Consider the following 22,397-nt stretch of genomic DNA (forward strand, 5'->3'; position numbering starts at 1 on the left):
TCATTAACTGGACAACTAATGAATGTTCAACTGACCCAATCCATACTACACTATACAACGCTGTTACAAACCTAGGTCTTGAACAACTTGTAACTAACAATACAAGACTCAACAACTGCCTTGACCTCATCTTCTGCAACAATCCAAACTCAATTTACGGACTACAAATTAAAGAACCTTTTTCAAACAGTGACCACTGCATGATTGATTTTCGTCTCAATATATGTCCATACTTAAATCGTCATAACAACAGAACTCCCAACTACAACTTCAAAAAAGCCAATTACGACCTTATAAACAACGATCTTTCATTTCTGAACTGGCAAAATCTGTTTGCAACCTGCATAACCGCTGATGACCACTATAGAGTCTTCCTACTTGAAATCAATAGAGTCATTAAATTATATGTACCACGAATGACTACCATGTCCAAGAAAAACAAACTACCCATATCAATAAAAAAGCTTCAATCAAAAAAAAAATCCCTCTGGAAAAGAAACAAAAAAGGCTATGTTACAAATTTCAAAAGCCGCTACAGAAACATATGCAACCAAATAAAAACTGAATGCACAAATTACCACACCAAGCAAGAAGAGAACCTTCTACGCACAAATTCCAATCGTGCCTTTTATAATTTTGTCAACAATAAACTTAAAGACTCAAGATCCATCCCACCACTAAAAGATTCTAACAACAAAGAATGCAATGACGAAACAGTCAAAGCAAACCTCTTCAACATTTTCTTTGGCTCAGTTTTTGTTAACTCCGATAACACATATCCGACATTCCACAAACGAACCAGCAATGACTATGATGATTTAACTCATATAGATTTCACAGAAGACAACATTGGTAAAGCTCTTCACAACTTAAAACCATCGCTTTCTATTGGACCCGATGGACTATGTGCATATTTCTTAAAAAAACTTTCCATTAATATAGCTGAACCCCTAAGTATTATCTTTGATAAAGCTTTCACTACCAGTTCTCTTCCCAAACTTTGGTCACTAGCCACAGTCATCCCCATCTTCAAAAAAGGAGACCCCAGCTTAGTGGAAAACTACAGACCGATCTCCCTTTGCTGCGTCACCTCCAAAGTCATGGAATCTATCATCAACCAATCCATTACCTCACACTTAGAAACTAACAACCTACTCTCCAACAAACAATTTGGTTTCAGGAAAAAGTTATCATGTAACTTACAACTTCTCCACTGCAAAAACATATGGACTTCAAATCTAGATCAAGGCAAATCAATAGATGCAATCTACATAGACTTCTGCAAAGCTTTTGACTCAGTAGTACACGATAAACTTCTCCTAAAACTAACATCCTATGGCATCTCAGGACCCCTCCACAAATGGATATCTGCTTTTCTGTCTAACAGACAACAAGTGGTCAAAATTGGCAATGCTTTATCAAATCCTGTTCCTGTCAAGAGTGGCGTTCCTCAAGGCAGTGTCCTTGGACCAACACTCTTTATACTATACATTAATGATCTTTGTGACCATATCTCAAGTAATTGTGTTCTCTTTGCTGACGATGTCAAACTATTTAACACCACAGACAACACTTCTATCATTCAAAACGACCTTGACCATCTAACCGCTTGGTCTAAAAATTGGCAGCTCCAAATTTCAACCAGCAAATGCTCAGTCTTACATATAGGAAAAAAGAACCCAAAAACTAAGTACATACTAGATGGACATTACCTTACAGACGACCCCCATCCCGTTAAAGACCTTGGAGTTTTCATGTCAAATGATCTAAGTGCCAAAGCCCACTGCAACTACATAGCAAAAAAAGCTCTAAGAGTTGTAAACCTAATTTTGCATAGCTTCTTTTCCAAAAACACCACACTACTAACCAGAGCATATAAAACATTTGCTAGACCAATTCTAGAATACAGCTCACCTGTTTGGAACCCTCACCACATCTCTGACATCAATACAATTGAACGTGTCCAGAAATATTTTACAAGAAGAGTTCTCCATTCCTCTGAAAACAACAAAATACCTTATCCCACCAGACTTGAAATCCTAGGCTTAGAAAACTTGGAACTCCGTCGCCTTCGACAAGACCTAAGTTTAACTCACAGAATCATCTATTGTAATGTCCTTCCTGTCAAAGACTACTTCAGCTTTAATTGCAATAATACAAGGGCAACCAATAGATTTAAACTTAATGTTAACCGCTTTAATCTAGATTGCAGAAAATATGACTTCTGTAACAGAATCATCAGTGCTTGGAATACTTTACCTGACTCTGTGGTCTCTTCCCATAATCCTAAAAGCTTTAACCAAAAACTTTCTACTATTGACCTCACCCCATTCCTAAGAGGACCATAAGGGGCGTGCATAAGCGCACAAACGTGCCTACCGTTCCTGTCCTATTGTTTTTCTTTTCTTCTTCCTATATATATATATGCTTATACCTCCTAACATTTACTCATATATATGTTTATATACTATATAATCTTTTTGTATGATGTTGTGACAAAATAAATAAATAAATAAATAAATAAATAAATAAATAAATAAATATGCAGATATCAACAACTGAATGGAAGATGGGAGGCCATGTTAACATCTATATAAAAATGTCAATTGATTGTAGATTGATTTATTCACGAGAAAACAATATTTCAGATTCGTTGGATCTCATTGTGTTTGAAAAGGAATGAGTAAATCATCCTTTTGCATGAGACACAATGACAGTATTTTATTCAAACATAGAAAACCAGTTTAGTCTAATGGTTAAGGGCACCAGGATAGAAAGCAGGAAACCATGAGTTCAAGTCCTGCCTTAGCCATGAAAGCTGACTGGATGACTTTGGGTTAGTCAGTCTTTCTCAGCCAAAGCCACCTCACAGGATTGTTATTGTGGTGAAAAAAGGGGGAGGAAGGTGTATTGGGCATTTTTGTTGCTTTATTTGTAAAAATAATAAAAGGTAGGATACAAAATAGGAAGACATAATTACATATAGTAATTGGATTTTGAAAAAGGTTTTTTTATTATTTTGTGGATCTCCATATTTGGATGTCCTGGAAGGAAGTTCAATATGTATTATATGGAAATGAACAACTGGACAATAAAAATGGGTTATCTCCATTATGCTTACTGCTAAGAGACACGTCTTTCGGTGTTGGAAAGATACATGTATAATCACAATTATTTAGTGGGCTGAAGATCTGATGTTATTTGAGACTTAGGAAGCAGTTTCTGATAGATGTAGACTGTAGTGAAACAAACATCCTTCATTTAAACATTTTTGTGTTGAACTTTCATGTATGTATCTTATATATGTATGATAACTTTTCCTTTTTTCTTTCCTTTTTGCTGTTTAATTAAAGAAAGTAAAGCAAATAAAATTCAGCGAATGCTAATATGAATTAAATATAAATGTGCAATTAATTAGAGATCTCTGTCTTTGGAAAAATCTGGATGCCTGCTGGTTAAAGTATGTGTTAAGAAATGTTTTGGATTCATTTCATTTTAGGATACTAGATATAATTGTCAGAATTAATTTGGGTATAAAGTGTATAAGCTAACATTTAACTACAACCAATAAAAATAAATGTTGTCAGCATTGTTTATTATTTCTGGTAAAATATCAGAGTTTTCTGTAATAGAAATATAGCATGTTTATGAATTTTTCAGTTTTTTATAGTCCTTACAATTTAGATTTTTGCAATTTTTCTCCTAGCAGTTTCTGCAAAGAGTAGTGTGAGGAGCTGGTGCTAAATATAAACAATTATTGAAATTACATCTATGAACTATCTACTTTTTAAAAGACTTTAACCATGGAAAGCTTGAAATTGTGGTTTGATTTTTATCCCAAATTATCTGAGTGTGCATAATGTATTTTTTTTAAAAAAATAACTGTGTCACTGAGATTTGTGTGCCTCTCTGCCTTAAACCTTAAATAAAAGACATTATTCTCTTTCTCTCTCTTTCTCTGCCTTAAATGGGAGTGTTGGCAGAAAACATGAGCATAGTAAGACTAGATCCATTACATTCACATTATAAATTAAAAACAAAACAAAACTCAAAATGACATACTCTCTCCTTGGGTGATTGTTTATTACCTACTTTATACCAGAAAGCTGCTGAGTAATTAATTGCCATTTTAAGCTAGAGCTTATAATGAAGCATATTCTGAATTAAAATTACATGTTAGTAAGGAATGGCAACTGAATGGGTAGAACAATTGTATTAATGAACAAGGGGGGAAAAATCCTCTTTTTTCCAACTTTCTCTTCTTTGATTATTCATAAAGGAAACTCCCTTTTAAATTTTTTTAAAAGGCTCTGTTTCCACTTCACTGTTCAGAATATATATATATATGTAAACCAAATTTGTGTTTGCTGATAAAGAAATAAAGGGAGACTAGTATAGATTTATTTCAAACTATTTAGCTCTCATCAATAGCCATACCCTTACTTTGATTCGAACTGCCCCATATTGGGGCAGACCAGGTGCTTCGACAAAAAAACACTTAATCTCTCCCCTGGCTCAGCTGATAAAGGGAGGAGAACTTGTGGCTCATAGGTTACTAAAACTGTCTAATATGCAAGTAGCCCAAGTTTGAATCCAAGTAAGGGTATAGCTAGCCGATGAGAGCTATGTGTTAGTAGCCTAGAAAAAAATTAGACTCTTTGAAGAACCTTTTGATTCTTAGCATCTCCCAGCATTCTCTCTTGTGCTCTATGACAGGCAGATATGTAGATATTCTTGATATTGTGATTTCCTGACTTCAGAAAGTGCCAGGCAGACATATTGATGGGGAGAGAAAGAGAAGATAAATCACAGAATTTCTCCTTCAGAGTCAAAGAGCAAAAGCTCAAAGAATCTGTGGACTAGAGATTATTGGATTTACAGTTTAAATGTCTAACAGTGATACATAGAAAGGAAGGAAGAGACAAAGAACATAAAGACACTTCTACTGTTAGTTGAATTTTATTGCATTTCTTTAAAGTAGCCAATCCATGAAACCCTTCTGATCCTGTCAGGATGGCTTTCACTTGTGGACTGTAATCTCCCTCACTGGTCCAAAAATGATCCAAAAAAGCACATTTCAGTGATACCATAAGTTATGTTTATTTATTCTTCTCCGTAGTAGTAGTGGAAGGGGGATGTTTTAAATCTCTCCAGACCCATATTCTGAGATATAGAGAGAGGGTGAATGGAAGCATGGAAAATCTGTGAATGAGGAAGGAAAATGAGGAAGAAAATTGGAGAGAGGGGGCTTAGACAGAAACCACTTTAGCACAGCGGTGAAATCCACTTACCTTCGCTACCGGTTCAGTAATGGGAGCGTGCAGGAGCGTGTGTGTACTATGCATGCGTGGCCTCTTCTGGTCAAAAATGGGATGTAATGACATCCCGGAGGGTGGGTGCAGCCTCCCACCGCCGGTGCTACCGGTTCGCACGAGCCAGATAGATCCGGCCTGATTTCAGTGCTGCTTTAGAGGCATTGCATCTTGTTTCAAACACAAGCAGTAGGAGAAGGGTTTCTGCTGCATCTCAAGGCAGCAACCTAGTTTAGTGAGTTCAGGCCACATTGTAGGGAAGAGCTGGGAGTTATCTCTGCTGTTCTCCAACTTCTTCCACAGGAGATGTTTACCTCACTTGGCCAGTATGGTACAACAGCTAAATTATCAATCTGGGACTGGAGAAACACTGGTTCAAGTCTTCACTCAACAATAGTCTTACCCACTAGACTGGTGGGTTTGGACTAGACACTTTGTTTTTCCAGATATAAAATCAGTGATATTGACAGTGAAAAGAAGAACAATGGTAGGACTGATCCTATAAGACTGGTACTAAGAGTAAGACTGATCTCTAATTTATTCCCAATTATCACATTTTAAATAATTACCATCAAGTATTAAGCATCACAATTCAAGTTGCTTTGCAGAGTATTAACATTTTCATTAGTATCATCATGACTTAACAAATCTTTAAAAATCACACATTATTTTATTTATCGTTTTTTCTTTGCAAATATATGGATAAAATTAAGAGAGATTATGAAGCCGCGTGATTCTTGCATTCTGTATAGTGAGATGTATCATTATTTTATATAATATGCCTACCACGATCGCTTATGCTAGGGTAGGAATTTGATGATGCAATGTCTATGCACATCAGTGTGTGTGTTGTGCGCACACACATTAAATGACTTTCATTTTTGTATCTTCAGAGTTAGGGATGATGGTTATTTCTATTTGCATATAATCTGAAAGTTAGTTATATCCTGGTAACAAACTATGCGAGCCAGTTAAGTCACAGGCTAGAAACCAGGAGGCCAGGAGTTCTAGTCCCACCTGGGGCACGAAGCCAACTAGGTGACTTTGGGCCAGTCACTCTCTCAGTCCTGGGAAGCAGGCAAGAGAGCAAGCCACTTCCAAAATCTTGCTTAGAAAACAGCAGAAACTCATCCAGGCAGTCATCAGGAGTCAAGACTGACTTGAAGGCACACACAGAAAAAAAGAGCAAATTCAGTGAAAAATCATTTCTCTCCTGTTCAGGGTAGAGTAACTTTAGCTCTACTTCTGTCAGCATTACTTCTTGGCATGATATCGGAGCAGGTTGTCACTGTCATCTCTCAGTATGCTTTTTTTCAATTTCTCAGTCTAGCAAGCAAGTAAATAAAATAGGACTTGAGCAAGGATGTTCATTTTAATTTCCCTATTTCATTTCGCGAAGCACTTCAATTAATTTAAAACGTAAAATACTGCCTCGTAGCATATCAGACTATTCATCTACTCTGTGGCGTCTGCTATCTGGGTAACGTTTGCCAGAGTTTTTGGCAGAAGTCTTTTCCACCAACTATCGAAATCTGGGACTTTCTGCAGGCAATTCATATTCTGCCTTCCAAGTTATAAATCCTGTTTTAAGTCCCTCCTCTACACAAAACCTGAGAAAGTTCACATGTTGCTGAGAGCTTTTCCATTTTAACTGTAACTGTTTTTATCCCAAGCCCCATTCAAACATTATCTTTTTCCTCCCCCCCAAAAAAGTGATCAATCAGTCATGGCTTCCTCAAAATGTATAAGTATTTATCATATTGCTATGTTATTAGATGTATCTTTGAATGTAGTCCTGATGTCACACGCTTTAAACTCTCGGCAAAAAACTGAGGTACTAATGGTCAAGGGAAATGAGCAGGAATTAAGAAAGCATTCAAAGTGAGCTGGACTTAAATCACTTCTGGGCACACAGGGACTCATGACTTATGACACATTTGATCCTCTCCTTCGGGCTCACCCTTGCCATCTCCTACACCTAAAAATGTAAGTATTGAACTGCTTTGATCTTATGACGTACATCATTCCATATATAAACTGAGGAAGAGGACCTACCCAAGGTTAACTGGTGATGTGATTGTGAAAGATTAAAAAAACACACAACCCAGATCCAAATTCAAGTCTTCTCAACCTGACTCATATGAGTAGATGCCTCAACCGCAAACTTCCTATATTGTGGCACTACTTTCCCATGGAGGGAACCTCTCTCATTCTTTTTTTAATGGATATTTTATGCTCACAGAAATGTTTACAATGTAAACAATGTAGGAATGATCGATGGTGTGATGAACCAGAATGGTAGCAGCTAGAGGTGTTGTTGTTGTTGCTGTTTAGGAATTAATTATGGCTGGTGTTAGTTAAGGAAATATGTTATTTGCAGTACCGTGCAGTAGTTCTCATACTTGAGTATTGATTTAAATATGTAATTAACCCCAACCATCCACATTTAAAATTTATATGTGTTGAATTTTTAGAATGATTAATCTAGACTGTTGTTAAGTTTATACATTCTGGTTGGCTGGTTTGTTTGTTTGATTACTTGCCGCCCATTTCCTTCACAAGGTTATTAGACAACAGGTTACTCATATCAGCCTTGTCCGTACCCAAATTTTCCTTCAGTTAAGCAACCATATAAAATCTAGGGTGAGCATTTTTGTAATCTTGTAATCCTCTGCTTAATTTCATGCCACTTGCCTAGCTTAAACAGTTGAGATTTCTTATGCTTTCCTGCAGCCTGTTACTTGGAAGAGAGAAAGAGAAAAGTGAAGGTATCAGAAAGAGAGAAAAATAGAAATGAGATACACAGAGAAAAGATTCTTCCTATCAATTTGGACACTGGCTTTACCCTTGCCCATTTGGGGGTAACTGATTCCTCCACCAGATTTCCTCCCCTGCATATCTTTTAGCTACTCTTCAGAATTCAGAACTGGATTTGGGTGGGGACTACAGGCAAGGAATTCTTGTTTCTAGGCCATTTGAAGTCCCATCTTCAGCATACTTCTAATGTAACCATTTGGCTTTAATTAGCTGATTGTGCAGACTAAATAGATCAGTCACCTAATTAGCTACCCACCATACTGGGGGAAAGATGTTTTCCTGGCTCATTCTGTCTTCCCCTTGTCACTCCCTTTTATTATATAAGATGCATTTTAACTGGCTTTTTACATTGTACCCTGCCCAGAGTCACATTTATGAAATGACTGACTCTATAAATTTTATCAATCAACCACCACTCCAAGCAAAAAAAAATCTATTTATTTGCTCTTTTTTTTTTGTTCCTTTAATCACTTGCAATTTGGTTAACAACTTTCAGAGGCTTGTGGCTTCAGACTGTGCAAACATCTGTGATGTAAAACTTTTCCAAAAGCTGATCCTGGGATTATGTTAATACAAATGTTATCACTGGATATGACTATATCTAGACAGCAAAAAAAAAGAAAGAAAAGAAAATCCAATTATTATTGGGCTGATAACAGAACCGGACCACGGTGTGGCTCAGGCTGTAAGAAGCCTGTTATTAAACACAGCTGCCTGCAATTACTGCAGGTTCAAGCCCCACCAGGTCCAAGGTTGACTCAGCCTTCCATCCCTTATAAGGTAGGTAAAATGAGGACCCAGATTGTTGGGGGGGCAATAAGTTGACTTTGTAAATATACAGATAGAATGAGACTATTGCCTTACACACTGTAAGCCGCCCTGAGTCTTCGGAGAAGGGCGGGATATAAATGTAAACAAAAATAAAATAAAATAGAAGAACCTAGCCTTCGAGGACTCTTAAGTAACAGTCCAATGCAGTGATGGATTTATTCAGTTATTTGTTCACCAATTAATTAATTCAATTTATATGGCCATCCATCTTGCCATGGCAACTCTGGGCAGCTAAGAGCATTTAAAATCAACATACAAATAACATAAAACCCACAATACATGCAGTTTTTAATGAAGACAAAATAACTCTGCCACAAGTGTAACAACTGCTCCTTAAAGTTGGGGACAGATGGGCTTAACCTGTACAATAATCCACTTAAGTGCCATAGCCCTCCCCCTTATCTTGCCCCCAAATTCAGCTACTCCTAAAATCCAAAGACTCATGGTGATTGAAAAGCATCAGAAGAAAACTGATATAGTCAGTCAATCCACAAATCTCAGCTTTAACCCTAGCCTTAAAAACAGCTTGCTACAAATCAACTACTTTACCAACTGATGGTTTGGCCTCCATGCAAGACTTTATGAAAAACTGGCAGAATCAGGCCTATCTTTTCTCTGTGGGAATATAGTGTTTTCTGATTTTCTGGATCCAGAAAGATGATACACCTTAACCAATGGGACCTGTAGCATGTCTTTTCTGCCATACCAAATGGGATCAGTAGAGACAGTCAGGGAGAGGTGTCCCACAAATAAACCAGCCCCATGTCATATAGGACTTTATAGGGGACTGTGAGCATCTTGAATTGCACATAGAAGCACACTGGCAGCCAATGCAACTCCTAGGACAGAGCTATAACATAAGCACACACCTTATAATTGCCAGGGCCTCCACATTCTGAACCAGCTGCAGCTTAAGAAAACTCTTCAAGGGTAACCCAAGGTAAAGCACATTTGTTATAGGCAGAAAGAATACCCTTGAGGAATGGGAGGCAAAGCCACCACTGAGACAACGATCAAATGAAAGAAATCTGAGTCAGAACTGTAATCCAAGCAAGCACCTTAGACAAATACCCTTCCTAGTTCTCAAGAAGATGAAGGAGGGAGGGGGGAAGTTCATTCAGATTTGCAAGGTTCTGTTTCTTTATTATAAAAGTGGTGTTAGCATTCATCACTTTGAGTCTACTTTGGAAGGGTTGTAGCATTGGATTAAATCCACTCAGGAGGGGACAAAAGCATGGGTGACCATGAGCAGCGCCTCCAAGGCCAGGAAGGAGTGAAACGGGCACATTACGTGAAGTTATGTGAAAACCCTCCTGACCACAGCTGCCATCTATCCTTAAACAGGAGTTGCAAGTCCATGAGGGCCTCTCACGTTGTGCACCATTTCTCCTTGAAGTAGTTTACCCCAGAACAAGAGATGAAAAATCTCAGAATCTGGGTGTGTGTGTGTGTGTGGATCCTAAAACCCAAAGCTGCTCATTTTTTGTTAAGATTGCTCTGAAATCTGTTTAGTTTCTCTAGGAAGTGCTGACCCAGGATTTCCAATCTGCCCGCTCTGCCCCACTCCCAAGGCAAGTGTGGATGGGCAGGTGCTGTGGTCAATGGTTCAAGGGGAAGGAAGAGATTTTTCTTGCTGCACAAGCCTGAAAAGAAGTAGAATGATGGAGATTGGACAAACAGAGTCAATAAAGAGGATAATCAGATTAAGGAGGCAGGAGGTCCTGGAATGTGTCTTACTATGCCTATCGGTATTGGTTTTACCAATGTAGATACCTTACAGTTGCTACAACCATTGGTCCTAATGTTTCTATTTTTAGTATAAGGGGAACTTGCCACAAAGAAAAGAGCCAAGGGATGCAATTACAATATTCAGGATGCTAGCTAATCCATATTTTCCTAAACCAGCTTCCTTTCCTGCCTTTCCATCAACTTCTGGGAACAATAGCTAGTTCGTGACCACTGGGTCCTAATCAGCCCATAGGAGCAAAGCTGGTTTATATATCAGGAAGAAGGTGGCTGTCTCAAAGATGAAATTAGAATGTGTTTTCCTAGGTTATAGCATATCTGTTTAATACTAAATGGTTTGCTCATAAGATAGTAACACAAGCTCTGATATTAAAATGATATTATGTAAGGTTTTGAAATTAAATTTGTAATACATTCAAACCATTAAAATTAAATCCTCGATGTCTCAATTTACATTGACCAGGAACTGGTTCCCCCACCCCACCCCTAGAACAAGTATGCACACTAGTATAGCAGTTTTTCAACTTAAACCCTTTCTTTTGATTATCTAATATGAGGGGGTGAGAAAGGTGGTCCCCCATTGATGAATCCATTGCAGAAAGTCAGTAATGAAAAGTCAAGACATTCTGCTTTCTGCACAGGAATACATAAAGCAGATTATATGGAAAGATATATAATGAAGACTCATTCTTTTTGGCCTGGATGACACTATATCATTTCATTCAATATCAGATGAGCATAATGGTGATGATTACTACTACAGCTATGCTTCATGCACATTAATATTTCTTTCTTGGACTTAGACAACTCCACAGCCTAAGAAATACCATGAACTCTAAAAAGAGTAAAAAGAGGATGCTTCATTGCAGATATCTAAGAACACATTTAGCTCTAAAGACTTTGTAAATCTGAGTTTTATCTGAACAAACATATGGGTGCCATTTGGAAATTGGTTACAGCTAAATATATAATCATGATTAAAATGCATGTGAACTGCAGATATTGGAAAAAATATAATAAAGGGTTATTGTGGCAGCGCAGTGGTTAGAATGCAATATGGCAACCTAATTCTGCCAACAGCCAGCAGTTTGATCCTGACCGGCTCAAGCTTGACTCAGCCTTCCATGGTAAAACGAGGAACCCAGATTGTTGGGGGCAATATGCTGACTCTACAAACTGCTTAGAGAGGGCTGTAAAGCACTATGAAGAGTTATATAAGTCTATGTGCTATTGCTATTGCTAATACTTTTGGGAGACTCTTAGCTAGATAAATGCTTTATTTTGTATGCTTTATGATACAAAATGTTTTAAAAGCAATCTACACAAGTTTCCCTTTTTAATGGCATTTTAGGTGGGTTGAGGTTTATTAATCTATGTGCTGCTAAATTATAATATTATACATCCAAGTATTCTCTTATACACATATTGATTTTTCTTTGTATGATATACAGTATTGTTAAGTGTCCATTACTATATTTTCAATGTGTAGCTTGTGAACATACAGGACAGACTGAGCTGTCTGCATGGACATTTATGCTTCTTTACAGAAACTTTGTAAAACCTGTATATTAATAAATATTATGAAGACTATATACACATAGCTTGGGTCTATTAACAGAAGAAATCAAATCACATGCCTACTGTATCAAAGGAATATAAATTAGAATTCCAGAATATGTACTATTAAAACTGATGCAGGCAACACACAAAACAATGCATATTATAGACCACAGCTCCTCTACTGATTCTCTTAAACCCTTAGTGACTTGAACCTTCACTTACACTTTCTACTTTGTCTTCTACAGGTAGTCCTCAACTTACAAGTTACCACAGCATGGAAAAAAGTAACTTATGACCAGTTTTCACATTTATGACCGTTGCAGCATCCCTATGATCACATGATCAAAATTCAAACATTTGGCAAGTGACTCATATTTATGATGGTTGCAGAGTCCTGGGGTCAAGTGATCACCTTTTGGGACCTTCTGACAAGCAAAGTCAATGGGGAAGCAAGATTCACTTAACAACCATGTAACTAACTTAACAACTGCAATGATTCACTTAACAACCATGGCAGGAAAGGATTTGTACTGGGGCAAAACTCACTTAACAACTGTCTCACTGAGCAACACAAATTTTGCCTCAATTGAGGTCATAAATTGAAGACTACCTGTACTCTAGTAGGACGTTCCAGAATATATGAAACAGTTTTTAACTGAAGCTGCTAAATGCAGCTTTCTGCCTACAAAGCATGAGCTTTAGCAACAAACTACACCTTCTCCTAAAATGCATTGAATTTGATCTTTCCATAAACAATTGCAAATTAGATTAGGAGGCCTCTAATCTTGATGGATATGTGTAGTTTAGCAACTCTAGAGAGGCAAGGCATTGGGGTAGATTTTCCAGAAAACAATTTATGCCTATAATTTTGCTCAAAGCCAGCAAGATTCACCTGAAAAGGCCCCCAGCTTGGCTTTCATACTGTCACATTCTCTTGGGAAAGATGATTAAGACTCAAAAGTTGCTACTTCACAACACTTTTTGCTTTTATGATGTAGTAAATATTTAATTAATCTTTTCCTGTTCCCTACTATTTAAAGATTCACTACTTTCAACTCACTAAGTTCAGCAGGGGAATCTCAGAAGAAACGACACAACAGAAAACAATGTCACCTACAAAAGAGTGTAGAAAGCATCTCAGGACTCACTTCCAGAGAGAACATCTCATCTATTCTTTTGCCAAGCTGGCACCACACCAGTTATTGTGAGATATTGGCTGAGCAAAAGGCTTCCAGTAAATAACAAAAATGGTTTAATGTACCCAATAATTCATTTTGTTGTTCCCATCAAATTTTCTGTTCATCTTTAGATAATCAACAATTGCTTTTGAAGTGCTTTAGAGCCTTCCCCTTCTCCAGATGGAAAATATCAATCAAACAATGAATTAGTTCTCTGTATTCATGCATGGCCATACATGTATGCCCATGCATGCAGCTCTGTATGCATGCATAGATATACCTACATACCTACAGACAGACAGACACCAATAAACATGCCTCAGCAAGAGGGAGGGGGGAAACTATCATATAATGCATAAGGAAAATGTAGAAATGCCAGTAACAGATGAATAATTGTGGGTTTTCATTCATGGGTAGTTTTATAATTTATGTACACATATATCCACAAAGATACTAAAATTAACCCTATTTTTCCTGCAGCCATTACTCCATTCTCTCCATATTTCCTGCAGCAAGAGCTGCATGTGATTGAGCCAGCCCCCAGTGACGTCAGTATGTGTTTTGATGACATCAAAGAGAACCAAATCTTTTCTCATTTTAGCACAAAGGAGTATGTCCTCACAACACCATATACCTCTATTCTGACAATCCTTTGTCTAACATGATCACAATCCCAGTGATAAACTGAGTATAAAACTCCTTTTTTGTTGCTTGTAACTGTTCGTGAGCAGAAAGTAGAATAGTCATCTTGCCCTATAGTGAAATAATTGCTTACATGCATATCTTGATGTGAATTGCTTTAGCCAAATGAAAATGTGATTATTATTGAGAAAACTAAGTCTGGAGCATTGTGTCTGCCATTTGTCTTGGAAATCAGATAAAAGTGCCATTGCAGTTCATTGAAAAACAACAAAAACTTTAAGACACAGGTCTTCCACTAAGAAGCTTTAGAAATGAATTTCTCTTCATCTTGTTGAAAGGAAAGAAAAATGGAATGAAAGTTAAAGAGGAATCCTGACACAAGACATGTTCTAGGCAATTACTTGCAAGTGTGTTGGAAGGTGTCTCTCTTTTTGGTGAGAATTTAACTTGTTGGAATGTTTTTTCTCCTCCTAAAAAAAAAAAAAGCAAGCAAGAAAAGTGCCATTGTATCTGCCCTTGTTCCAAAGAGCTGACTTTGTGTGGTGTCTGTCTTAGAGTCAATATTGTTCCTTATCTGTCTTTAAGTACAGTATATGCAAGAACATGCAGGACATGAAATACAAATAGGGATTAAAGAACATCAAATTAAAAACCTCCTTAAAGGATCTGGAAACAAGTAGTCTGGGTTTTGACTTGTATGGCTTACCCTTGCATATCTGGAGGAATAGGGATCCTCAAAGAGTGCCCAGATCCGAGGCTGCCACCTCTTCCAAAAGCCCCCAGGCCTTCCATCTGGGGAATCACTCAGGGCCAGGCGTTTAGTCATCTCCAGCTCCTCTTCCCCATCACCTGAGTCTCCTGTGCCATCTGCATCTCCATCATCAGCACTGCTATCCAGAGGTGCTCCACCAAAACTGTCCAGGGCCTCTTCAGCATCCCGATGCTGCCTGTAGGTCATCCAGCAGCAAGGCTCCACATCTGTTTCATCAATGCCCCAGAAGGCTAGCTCCTCCTCATACAGAGGTCCACACACATCTGCTGGGCAATGCAGCTTACCTGTTCGGTAATAGTTCAGGATGTGGGCAAAGACACCTGGGTGCCGATCAAAGAAGAATTCATCTGCACGGGGGTCATAGTCAAAGTGACTGTGGGCATCTGGCTCAGCGATCCAGGCCAGCCGGGTGCCAGGCAAGGTGCGTAAGGTGCTGCGGTAAGTCTGGTGCCTAGTCCCTCCCACATTGATCACAATACGATCACTTTCATCGCCCTGGCCCATCTCGTCTCTTATTAGGCATTTCGTGGAATCATCCAAGCAAGCACAACACACAGCAAGCTCATAAGGGGTGGCTAGTCATCTGCAATCAGTAACTAACTTGATACCTTAGACATGTGGGCAAGAGACGCCCACTGTTCTTAGCCACTTATATCCTTCACAGCAGGTGATGCAAAATCAAGAGTACCAGTGAAAGTTAATGATGGCAGATTCAACTTCTTTATTAGGAAATCAACATGCTCTTAGAATAGCATGTAAATGTAAGGTTCAGGTGCCTATAAATAGAATATGCTGATGAAAGGCTCCTTCCAAGAACAGAGATTGTGAGGGGTGTTTTGTTAGGGAGGTAAGTATGGTTGTGAGTGAGGAATTGCTTCCTTGCTGAGCTGTGGCAATTAATACCTCCAGTGCCACACGGCTGACCTACAAAGAAGATGCAAAGGATGGCGATAGGGGCCTGCAACAAGACACTGAGGGCAGCAAAATAGGGTTTTACAGACACAACCCACACATGCACTCACCACAAACACACTAATTAATACAGTGCGAGGAGGAGGAGGAGGAAGAAGAAAGGGCAGATATGCTCAGCAGACCAAATCTCCTGAAAACGCTGAATAAAATCCTTCTGTACCTCAGTCCTAGAGGCAGGGGCAGGTGCAAAAAGGCAGCTCTTCAGAAGAGCTCAACACATAGCAATCCGAATCCTGGTGTCGATTTTTTTCCCCCCGGGACAGAAATTCCACAAGCACGTGAAATTCAAAGGCTCTGAAAAAAGGAAACGATGGCGGTGATGAAGCAACAACTAATATTGGGGCGGGCGGGGGAAGAGGGGGGAAGATGTATCTAATAATTCCCCCCCCCTCCTCAGCTGAAAGAAAAGATCACGAAATCCGCCTTCTCTCTTGGGTGTCTTCTTTGGCGCCCTCCCTGATGATGCGGGTTCACACTTCGCAGCAGCCCAAAAAGCGGCCCACGGTGCCTGCAGCTCTCGCCTCGAGGGCCCCTCCTGGGATTGAGCAAAGAAAGGCGCCAGAAGCGCAAGGCACAGGGCTTGCCGGGGTTTACGGTAGCGTGGTGCTGAACGGACAGCGCTCGATACCTTCGCCAAGAAAGCGCCTCTCGAGGAGAGAGAAAGGAGAGAGAGAGAGAGAGAGAAAGAGAGAGAGAGAAAAAGAGAGAGAGAGAGAAAGAGAGATAGGACTTGGCTGGCTTATATCTGTCTTGAAGCAGAAGGTTGAACGAGATGCGGGAACCGGGTGGCCGGAATAAATCAAGGCGATTTATTCCTTCTTCACAACAGGCTGGATGGAGCCGGCGATTCAGGCAGGTTGAGCAATGCTTGAAGCCGCAGGTGGGTTGTGCTGCGAAGAGACGGAAGATCGGCGCGCCTTGCCCTCGCTCTCCCTCTGTTCTTCCCTCCCACGCGCCCGCTGCCCGAAAGATCTGGCAGGTGGTGCTTGAAGGCTCCGTTGCCAGAGAACACGCTGCTGGTGCTGCTGCCGCCTCTGCCGCCGCCGTCGTTCTTGCCGCTAATCCAGCTAGTTCGGTCTCTGGACACTTGGCGCAGGCGCACTGGGCCAGGAATAGAGCAGTTCTCTCTGGGTCCTAATGCAGCACCAGGAGAGGCGGGAGGATGCGGAGCGGAATTCACCTGGAAAAGGAGCGATCGAAGTAGAGATAGCAGCGAGCTGGGAGTGTGTGCGCAGCGTGCCGTACAACCCTCCTAATTTCTTTCAACAGGGGGCGCCGGGAGAGAGAAAGGCGGGAACGACATCGTTGGTCATGCACCTGGAGAAGACCTGACTCCGTCTGGCTGTGTTCTCCGCTCTGCTTAATCTCCGGTTTTATTGTGTGAGAGTTTCCGATGGAAGACCTTCAATATTTGGGGAGACCTTCTGAAACATTCCTAAACCGTGCCTTGGAATGTGCTGCCCTAATACTGAAGGAGGAGGAAGCATCAGCATCAGAGAGATTCTGTATTTCTACTGTCTCCTTTTACCAGCCTCAGAGGCTGGTGGGAACTACTTAAAAGGGATTAAAGTCTAGGTTTCCTGTTGTATTGCACTTGAGACACCCAGGTCAATTCCTCTTCACCAGTGATTTATAGCATCTTCTAACATCAACCTGAATATCACCGTGGTGATAAGAAAAACTGCCTTCATAATGGATATCTCAGCAAAAGGATGTTTGGATGATGCTGGAAGGTGCTATAAATTACCAGCGAGGAACTGGCCAGGGGCATCTGAGGTCTGAAGGTCTAATAGAAGGATTCAATTCAGCCTTCATTGTAACAGAACAAGCTGAGACAACTGCAGGGAAGAAGCAACCTTTCTACTCACACTTTTGCCAAAGATAGCAACATCTGACATTAAACACATAACATTTTACCCCCCAGAGAAAATGTACGTCTCCCCTAATATCCATCCACCATCCCATCAGTTGGTGTATGTAGTTCAAGCAAAAAAGAAAGAAATTCTTCCTGACGTGAGTTATTTCTCAGCAGAAGTAGAAAGAAAAATGACATAAATGGTTCTTGATTTGATTAAGAGAGCAGATATTTGCTTCAGTAACACCTAACAGTTAGAAATATAAAACTACAAATTAAAGAGGATTTCAGGGAAGAAATCCATCTGTTTATGAGCTCCAGTTGTTGATACTTAATATTTTGTATGTGTCAGTTTAAGAGAAGGCCATTCTTTGCTACAGTAAGGCCCTGACTCTTCTCTGAAAGCTACAGAAGATATTTTTTTTAAAAAACACATCTCCTCCTTCCTATCCTTGTCCTTTACATTGGGCCAGGAGTCCTCAGACTCATCTTGCATATTTATGGTTGTTTAGAAACATCGACCTGTGATTTGTCCTCAATCTGCTTTGCTGGTCTTATTGACTGAAATATACTAAGTCAGCTGTTCTGACTCTGCATTGGATCTGAATAACTATACCCAAACTATCTGATGTACTGATGTTAGGAAAGTTGTATAATAAATTTAACCATGGTGAGATTTCTGAGTTTTAACATTGTGTTCTCAATGTAAGACACATAAGACATTCTTCCCCATTCTTCTTGCATATGTGTCAAATTTCTAGTTTTTAATTTCCCCCATATATGTCAAATTCCATTTTCATCATAATGAGAAAATGAGAGTTGAAGATTAGAGACTTCTGGAGAGTAACAGGTTAGAGGAGAGTAATAGAAGGACGTGGAATTCTTATCTAGGTTGGTATAAAAGCAAATATTATGTGGCATTGGTTATATCACTGCCACTTTGACCTCTGTTGCTACCTTTTCCAGGAAATAAAAAACTGAATAAAATGTATTTTCATAGCCTAACTAGACATCATCAAGAACAGTGACTTTTGTCAAATAGATCTTACCTAAAAACTTGTATTGTTAAGTGCTGAGTAATTCAGGGAGAAACAAATACTGTTTATAGGTTTCTCTTGATGCAACTCTTTTTCAAATAAACCAGGGAAGTATAGCATAATGTTATAGCACCTTTAGGCTATAGGTGTTGCATGCTGTCTGATTACCATGCTGTGGAAGGAAGCTGTAAGAAATAGTCAAACTCAAGTAAGCTGCAAAACTATTTTTAAAATAGTCATGTTGAAACAGATAAGACAGATTCAAGTGACAAAATGAACTTATATTTACAAAATACATTTGATAGTCTTTCACATCAGTGATGAATTGCTATGCTTAGAGTTGTGGAATCTTAGAAGATATAGCTTGCTGGATAGAAAATTGTCTTAATAACAATATAGAAAGGCTTGTTATAAATGGAAAAAACAATCTGTTGCTCCCATCTTACTTCCTTCCTGCTTTCTCTGTATACTCAATGAAAAAGACACTGGAAAAAATGTGCTCTAAATTTCTGTTGCTTTTTGCTTAATACGGTTGACCATTTATAATATATGTCTTTTAAAGTATCAGTTTAAAAATCTCTTAAAATATTTTCATGTAGCTTTAAGGTAAGTCCTATTTGCTATATAGCCAATTACTTAGTTGAGGAGTATCGTATTCCAGTATTCATGTTCATGTTTACCTGCTTAATGGAAGCACAGTTTAATTCTCTGTGGTTTGGAACCATCAACTATTCATTGTTAACAGCATCAATCATTTGAGTGTTCTTACGAAAAAAGATATGATGTCTAACTAAGTTGTAAGAAAGAAAAACAGTATGAAGAATCCATCTATCCATCCATCCATCTATCCATCCATCCATCTATCCATCCCAGTATTAGAGTCCTTGGACCTTCTATATGTATATATGATAGAATAGATAAAATATATTCTATCACAGCCTTTTCTGGTCTCCATGGTTTGGTCCCATTTTGATTGTTCTAACTAATGTGCATCTACATATTGATTTTTTTCAGGGAGATAAATATCATAAGAAAATACCAAATATTCCTCTAACCTAATAAGAAAGAATGATTGACTGGTATTCATGGAATATAGAATAACAGAGTTGGACAGGACCTTGGAGGCCATCTAGTCCAACTCCCTGAACAAGCAGGAGAGTCTATACCATTTCAAACAAGTGGCCGTCCAGTCTCTTCTTGAAAACCTCCAGTGATGGGTCTCCCACAACTTCTGAAAGCAAGGCACTCCAATATTATATAATATCTCACTGTTAGGAAATTTCTCCTTACGTCTAGGCTTCTCTCCTTGATTAGTTTCTATCCATTGGTTCTTGTCTTGCCTTCTGGTGCTTTGATAAATAGTTTGCTCCCTTCATCTTTGTGATAACCCCTCAAATACTGGAACACTGCTATCATATCACCCCTAGTCCTTTTTTTCACTAGATTAGACATACCCAATTCCTGCAACCGTTCTTCATAAGTCTTAGTCTCCAGCCCACTAATCATCTTTGTTGCTCTTTTCTGTACTCTTGCCAGAGTCTCAACATCTTTTTTATAGATTCCCCGTAGTTCGTTTATTTCTCTCTTCAATAACAAAGTGATTTCATTGGTAACAATGCCAATACCATTTCATTGGTATTCATCAGGGATCAGATTATGATGAATCTCTGGTTGTTAATGAGTGGAAGGTGCTAACCAATAACGGTGAGTTACATTAAAAAAAATAATGATGTAACTACAGGTATTATTTTCAAAACAAACCAACAAACTGCTATTTCTAAGAAAACGATACTCATGATTGTGCCTTTGAAGTCCTATGCGATAGTGTGCAAAATGCAACTGTTTGCATTCTCTCTGCAAAAACCTCTTCGATAGAAGACAGCACATATATGGGAGCTGCACTGGTTGCCAGTAGGCTTCCATAGATTCTTATTGAGTCTCTCTGTGGGAATAGATTACACCTTTTTCACGCTTTCAATATTCTAGTATGAGATGAAAGACAATGCTGAAAGACCGGAATGCTGATTGGTTGCTAAGGACTGGTTCAATATCCAATCTGTGATAGATTCTTCTCTTGCCAGATGGAGGATTATGGGAAGGGTGGGGCACCAAGTTAGAGGAGACCTAACTAACCTAAACATAATTGTTCACAGAACTTACACATCTTCATTTAGAAATGCCAATATCAAAATGCAGTGTTGGACTGTTGACTCACCTGTGTCTCTCCTTTTTGCCTTGCCTTTCCCTCTTTATTTTGTTCACCTTTTGTCATGAGCTTGCCTGTGAGAATTATGCTTATAGGTTGAGCTTTGGCTCTCTTTCTTGAGTTTGGACCCGATTCGATCCATCTTTTCCAAGGACAGCTGACAGAATCCTGCAAAGACTTGCCTTTCTGATTTAATTGAAGAAATTATCATTCCTCCAGAACTGTGGATCAAGCACCTTTGCTTGGAAGTCAAATTGCTTTTTAAGCAGCAAATTTAGGCAAATGATCCTTATGTTGGTACAAAAGATTGCAGGGGTAAAATAGAAATAGGGATTTAGCAAACACCAGAGAATGTGCATGAGAATGAATAATGGACAATGCCACCACGTTTTCAGCTACAGAATTATTCCAGATTAACTGGATTTGACGCCTATACCAAAATGTAGCAAATATATATATAATCTTTCATTAGAAAAAAAAGCTGGTTAAACTGTTAAATTATTATCTAAATAATAAAGTTTGATCAACTATCTGTTCTACATTATCACAGTATATTGGAGATACAATTATTCTTTGGGTACATTGACGGAGGCAGGGATAAAAAATGATAAATGTATCTTATATCACAGTATACTAAAGTAAATGTTTGGACTTCCTACATCATCTCAAGGTCAGTCCTACATCATCTGACCATCAGTTCAATGTGAACCAGTAAGGGTATTTTTATATGCGGAAGGAAGGCGTCTCATGTCTATTAAGTTAAAATATTACAAGGTGAAATTCTCAATAGTATGAAATCTTCAAAGGGGAAAGGAGTGAGATTCTGCATCACTGCCTGATAACGTATTTCATTAGGGTTATGACAATTCATCAGGACTTGTTTCTTATATCTGTTTGGATGTCCTGATTCTACAAAGAGCTTTTTACATATGGTGGACACATCAGATGAAATACTAATTCTTCATACCTCAATATGATCTTAAATATGACACTTTGCAATGGAGGCAAATTCCACTGAAAGTAAGAAAATGCCAAGTAGTGGAATAAAAAGAGAGGCATCTGCATTAAAGCTGCACTTCTTAATTGTGGCACCTAACCTCTGAAATAGTATCCCTCTAGGGATATCTATGGCTCCCGTCCTAATGATGTTCCAAATGTCTTTGAAAAGCTAGTGGTTGTCCAAGGCATTGGGATAGGGTAGATGTTGAGTATTCATCAATTGCGGGTGGAGTGTTGTGACTGTAATGTATATTTTTCTCTTCTGGATGCTCACAGTCCATTTCTTGTTGCTTCTTCCTTTTAAAATGTAAGCTTTCCAGAGTCATTCAGATCTGGGCAGCCTCTTTGTTGTTGTTGTTGTTAGTTGCGAAGTCGTGTCCGACCCATCACAACCCCATGGATAACATTCCTCCAGGCCTTCCTGTCCTCTACCATCCTCTGGAGTCCATTTAAACTCATGCCTACTGCTT

General features: G+C 38.9%; 1 protein-coding gene across 1 annotated transcript in view; it reads right to left on the reverse strand.

Moving 5' to 3' along the window:
- Positions 1 to 18,418, reverse strand: part of KCNC1 (potassium voltage-gated channel subfamily C member 1) — a 195,093-nt gene extending 176,675 nt beyond the window's left edge. The window contains exons 1-2 of the mRNA XM_058158549.1: positions 18,407 to 18,418; positions 14,793 to 15,362 (exon numbers count right to left, since the gene is read on the reverse strand). Of these exons, the coding sequence (XP_058014532.1) occupies positions 14,793 to 15,362; positions 18,407 to 18,418 (582 nt within the window). The remainder of the gene's footprint in view (positions 1 to 14,792; positions 15,363 to 18,406) is intronic.
- Positions 18,419 to 22,397: the final 3,979 nt, after the last annotated feature.

The sequence above is a fragment of the Ahaetulla prasina genome, chromosome 1 (assembly GCF_028640845.1).
Source record: "Ahaetulla prasina isolate Xishuangbanna chromosome 1, ASM2864084v1, whole genome shotgun sequence".
Lineage (NCBI taxonomy): Eukaryota > Metazoa > Chordata > Lepidosauria > Squamata > Colubridae > Ahaetulla > Ahaetulla prasina.